This window comes from Sceloporus undulatus, unplaced genomic scaffold (genome assembly GCF_019175285.1).
Source record: "Sceloporus undulatus isolate JIND9_A2432 ecotype Alabama unplaced genomic scaffold, SceUnd_v1.1 scaffold_1155, whole genome shotgun sequence".
Lineage (NCBI taxonomy): Eukaryota > Metazoa > Chordata > Lepidosauria > Squamata > Phrynosomatidae > Sceloporus > Sceloporus undulatus.
The window spans coordinates 1-5,965 of record NW_024804075.1 but is presented as its reverse complement, the minus strand read 5'-3'; the positions used below and the strand labels follow the sequence as shown (position 1 = coordinate 5,965).

Here is a 5,965-nt window from a genome sequence, read left to right as displayed (position 1 = left end):
TGAGTAAAACATTTTCCACATTGCTGGCATTTGTATGGTTTCTCTCCAGTGTGGACTCTCTCATGAGTCACAAGCTGTGGTGTGTCAGCAAAACATTTTCCACACTGCTGGCATTTGCATGGTTTCTCTCCAGTGTGGACTCTCTCATGCCTCACAAGGTGAGACTTCTGAGTAAAACATTTTCCACACCACTGGCATTTGTATGGTTTCTCTCCTGTGTGGATTCTGTGATGACTCACGAGAGCTGACTTGTGAGCAAAGCATTTCCAACACTGTAGGCATCTGTATGGTTTTTCTTCTGTGTGAACTTTCTGATGCGTCACAAGGTCTGACTTCCAAGCAAAACATCTTCCACACTGCTGGCATTTGTATGGTTTTTCTCCTGTGTGAACTCTATGATGTCTTACTAGCTGTGACGTGTCACCAAAGCATTTCCAACACTCCAGGCATGCGTATGGTTTCTCTCCTGTGTGTACTCTCTGGTGTGTTTTAAGGTGTGACTTGCGAGCAAAACATGTCCCACACAGTTGGCAATGATATGGCTTCTCTCCTGTGTGGATTCTCTGAGGAATCACAAGTTCTTCTACAAATAAGGACAAGAACAGACAAGACTGAATCTCAACATTAAAGAGGAAGGGTCTCTGCAGTCAACAATGAATCTAGGCATGATTGCTCCTGCTCTCTCCTCAGTCCCACATGCCATTTCTCCCCCTCTTTCCAACTTTTCCACTTGCTTTCAAGTCCATCTGCACTGTTTCAGCATTTCACCTTCAGCATCTCTTCCCTGACATTCTATTTTACACATTCTCTCTCTCTCAACACACATACAAAGTGTGGTGCAAGAAAGAGACACTTTGAAGCCCATTTGGTGAGAAAGGTAGGAAAATAAATATACAAATAAATCAATAGGAAAGACTGAGGAAGGGGGCTGGGAGTTGGATCCCAGTTTTGGTGAAGGTCAGGCTCCAGAGAGGAGCCTTAAAACAACCCTAAGATATCTCTCAGACAGCAATGGACAATTCTTGGCAATTAGGGGATCACATTGGACCCCATCTGTCGGGGATGCTTTGATTGTGATTTCCTGCATGGCAGGGGGTTGGACTGGATGGCCCTTGTGGTCTCTTCCAACTCTATGATTCTATGATCTCCCATTATATCACCTGAAAAAGAAAAGAAAAATGTTTTTCTCCGCAATATCCCGTAACATCCCTTAGGGGAAGTTTTGTCTCTGTTGTGCCTTCTTTATGTTGCTTAAAATATTATTTGCATGTGACTGAGGGTTAGAGTAGGAGATTGAAGGGTAGAGTAAGTGACTGAAGATTAGATACGCGGGGAAGCAAAGAAATAAAGAGGAAGGATGGGAGAGGAAGTAATAAAGAAGAAGGAAGAAGAAGGAACAGGGAAGAGTAAAAACAGAAAATAAGTATGAAAGTCAAGGAAGAGAGTAAGAGGAGGTAGGATGAGTGGTTCTAGAATTTAGGGAATGATTGAGGAGGATGGAAGTCAAAATAGGGCAGAGGGAAATGAAATCAAATAAGATATAAATATTAATATATGTTAGATACTAATGATACAAATGTGATATACTAATATGGAATTTGAGGATTTAGACACTTAATAATTATACTGTATTATATTGTAATCATGTTGGTATATTTGTATTTCCTCTCTACTTGAGTGTTTTGTTTTAAATTGTTTGTATGTTTAATAATTAATACAATAAAAATAAAAAATATATTATTCGCATAGTATAAATTATATGATCCACAATTCCTAATTATATTTTTTCTCTCCATTTCTTGCCTATTTTCTTGCCCTATCTCCCACAAACTGATACTCAGAGAGTATACATTATTATTAATATTAACCTTTATTTATAAAGCACTGTAAATTTACACAGCGCTGTACATACAATCTTTTAGTTAGACAGTTCCCTCAGTAATTAAGTGGAGGAATTTTTGTTACTGTTGGGCCCTCTCTGCGCCATTTTAGGGCCTTTTCCCCAAGGAGAAGTTGGAAAATTCCTAGATTCCACAGGATGTTGCACTGTCAAATAAAGAGGACTGACAAAAGACAAACAAATGAGTCCTTGAACAGATTAAACCTGAACTCTCCCTGGAAGCCAAGATGATCAAATTGAGGTTGTCGAACTTTGGCCACATCATGAAAAGGAATGGCTCATTAGAAAAGACAATAATGGCAGGAAAGGTAGAAGAAAGAAAGGAAGACTGCATGCCAGTTGGATAGACTCAATCAAGGAGGCCATGAGCATGAATTTGCAGGACCTAAACAGAGCAGTGGAGGATAGGGGATCTTGGAATTGTCTCATCCACAGGGATGCCATGAGTCGGAATCAACTCAAGGATAGTTAACAACAGAAACAAACTTCCCAGTCAAGCTCAGAATTGGACTCATAAAACTATAATATCTCATTTACACCTGAAATCAAGACCAGAGTCCAATTTAAATCCATATCAGGTCATCTTACCCTTTTGGTGATAGTGGGAGTGTGAATGAGTACAGTATTTAGTTCCATCTACAGCAAGCCGCCAAGCTTTTCCCCCTCACTTAAATGGCTTCCTTCTCTCGTTTGCAGGTTGTTGTGAAGCTAAAAGGGGTGGTGGGTGAGGATTCTGTGTGCCTCCAAGAATCTGCCTACATTCACAAGTGAGGGACTGGTGGCTCAGTGGGTTTATCACCACAAGAGGAGGTCATCCCCCCGCTCTCTTCTGGTGGCATCCTTCTTGGGCTCTTTGCATATTTGTTGGCTCTTTCCTCCCTCCAGGACATTCCCAACATATCCATCCTTTCCTCTTCCAGGACTTAAAGTCTGTTAGAACACCTTCTGCTTTGCATTTTTATTTGATTAAGGGCCCGAACAGACCAGCCGTGGTGTTTCAAGCCACTCTGGAAGCTTATCATTTTGATGATGGATGCTTGGAGTGACAGAAGCCTAAGGCAGCCCAAAACCAACCCAAAAAAGAGTGGACCTTTTCCACTCCTATTTCGGCCGGGGGTAGAGGGTGCCTTTGGGACCACGATGTGTGTTTGCCGCAGTCTTCAGTAGAGGCGGCTTCAAGTCACTCCTTCTTGGCCATCTGTTTTGGCTCAAAGTCTATCATGCAAACTGTCTCTATCTAAAGCCTCTTCCTCTAAACAGCAGCCCAGTCTGGATGTATGTGTCTCTGGAAGATTACTGGGGAGGAAGGATCGCTACCACCTTCTTGGAAGGCAAAATGGGAGGGAGGTCAGCTTCAACCTCCCCCGCTTCTCTTCACCTACAATGACACCGAAGGAAGGATATGCTAATAGTTGTGATACAAACAACTAGCAACATTAAAATAATACCTTCAAATCACAATATTGTATGCACAACCTAAATGTATTTACATATAAATAGTGAAAAGTTGGTTAAAATGTGATGTTTTAAAAAAAATTTTAAAAAATAAAAAATTTAAAGATTTTCAAAGTTTTTTAAAAGATCAAAATCTTGGGGATGGAGAGGCTGAGTGGAAGAGCAGGGTTTTTTGCAACCAAATGCACACCTCCAGGTGTATTTGGAAGCCCAGTGACCCTACATGCACAACTCCATACCTACAATCTTGAGTTGAACATGGATATTCCTCATCAGACCAAAAAGTCCACCAACATCCATTGGGAAAATTATTTCCAGCATGGTATGGATGCAAGTTAGAGGAAAAGAGATTCCACCTGTTAGGAGGAACATCCTGACAGTAAGAGCTGATCAACAATGGAATGCACTCCCTCGGAGTGTGTAGGAGTCTCCTTCTTTGGAGCCTTTGGAGGCTGGATGGCCATCTGTTGTGGATGCTTTGATTGTGAGTTCCTGCATGGCAGGGGGGTTGGACTGGATGGCCCTTGCGGTCTCTTCCAACTCTATGATTCTATAATTCTATGAGCTTGGGTAAGTTACATGCTCTGAGCCTCAGAGGAAGGCAAGGGCAAACCTCCTCTGAACTCTTGCCAAGAAAACCCTGTAATAGGGTCGCCTTAAGGAGGAAATGACTTGAAAGCACATAACAACAACAAAAGCAAAGAAAGGATTCAGGACAGAGAGTATTCATCCTTACCTTGCTCCACTTCTTCTGGATCGCCCTCCATTGAGAACTCCATTGCCTGGGGTCCAATGGAGACTTCTCAGCTGCAGGACATTCAGAGAGAATTTCTTCTACCAAGAGGTTCTTGACCTGAAACAGCAGTGAGGTTTCAATACACAGAATTTGGAGAAGGGTAAGAAAGCAAATACAATGTGATAGGCAGCACTGAAACCTGGCAGGATGAGTCTCATGATTGTAATGTAGGGATAGAGGTGTATAAACTTTTTAAGAGAAATATGCTAAAGAGGAAAGGAGGAGGAGTGGTGTTGAATGTCAGGGATGTCTACCACTGTGAAGAGACCCAAGACATCTTGGAAGCCAGGTGGGGAGCATCTGGTTAAAAATAAAGGGGAAAGAAACAACAGGGATGTTATTGTGGGAGTCTACTACAGACCCCCAAGACAGACTGAGGAACTGGATGATGCCTTTCTAAAACAGATGACCACACACTCAGAAAGGAGAGATGTAGTAGTGATGGGAGTCTTCAACTATCCTGATATTTGCTGGAAATCAAACTCAGCCAACACTTCAAGGTCTGGCAAATTCCTCATAGCAGTGAGGTTTTAAGACATGGATTTTGGAAAAGGAACAAAGAATATGGCACAGGTCTTTGGGGAAGGGGTTTGGACTTGGGTGCTATGAGACATCTACCCAGAAACAAGTCAGGAAAAGGCCAGCAGCTCATAAGCCCAACTTGGGAAAGTGACATAGGAAATATGAGCTCCAAAAGGTGGAATACAGGATGACACTTGGATTAATAATACTGTGCTTTCAAGTTCTTTCTGACTGAAAAGGCGGACCTCTCAGGGGGTTCTCTGGGGCTGAGAGAGTGAAGGGATTCAGGGAGCCACCCAGTGGGTGCATTTCCATGGGGTGTACTCAGACAGATGACAGTACTTGCCCAAAGGGAAACCATACTTGCCAAATACTTGACAATAGAGAACCATTGGAGAATACTTGCCCATAGAGAATAGTAGAACACTTGCCCAAAGAAAATAACAGGAGAATACTTGCCCATAGAGAATCATTGGGGAATACTGGCCTATACAGAAAAATAGAATCCTTGGCCATAGAGAATAATAGGGGAATCCTTGGCCATAGAAGATAATATGGCCCATATTATCTTTGCCCATAGAGAATAATGGGAGAATATTTGCCCATAGGGAATAATAGAATATAATATAATAGGAGAATTCTTGCCCATAGAGAATCATTGAGGAATACTTGCCCATAGAGAATAATAGAATATAATCTATATAAATAAAAATGTAAATGTTGGTTTCTTCAAAATCTTAAATCTCCAACACTTTTTCACTGATTGCTTTGAAATGTTGACACAATGTTCCATTCAAATACGTGCATATTTTAATATACCTATACCTACTATTATATAGGTGCCACACCTGTGACAGGTAAACATATGTTTTTGAAAAACAGCGCCATCTGTTGGGCGTAACTGCAACAGGCGCTATACTAAATATTTGATTGGCGTTTGCAATCACCAGCAACAAGGCTCAGGGCCAATCTTTACAACTGTGCAGTTTAGATCGAGACACGGATTGCTTCTCACATGGATAATTATATATTGTGTGTTCTAGAGTCGGCAAACTAGACAACCTCTGTATCTACACAGACAATGGAGCAACAAAAATATTGTATACCCACAAGCATTGTGAAATTAAATATTTCAGAAACGTGCACTTTCTCTTTTCTTTCTTTTCTATTTAACCAGACTGGGCCACAGCAACGCATGGCTGGATATAGCTAGGATAGAATAGAATAGAATACTTGCCCATAGGGGATTGTTGAGGAATCCTTGCCTATAGAGAATAATAGGAGAATCCTTG

General features: G+C 41.5%; 1 protein-coding gene across 1 annotated transcript; it reads right to left on the bottom strand.

The window, feature by feature from the left end:
• Positions 1–71: 71 nt before the first annotated feature.
• Positions 72–4,230, bottom strand: LOC121917854 (gastrula zinc finger protein XlCGF71.1-like; the record flags this gene model as incomplete). Its single annotated transcript, XM_042443969.1, has 2 exons — positions 4,092–4,230; positions 72–583 (listed from the first exon to the last, which is right to left on the bottom strand). Coding segments are annotated over exons 1-2 (555 nt in total), but the record flags the coding sequence as incomplete, so codon positions are not given.
• Positions 4,231–5,965: the final 1,735 nt, after the last annotated feature.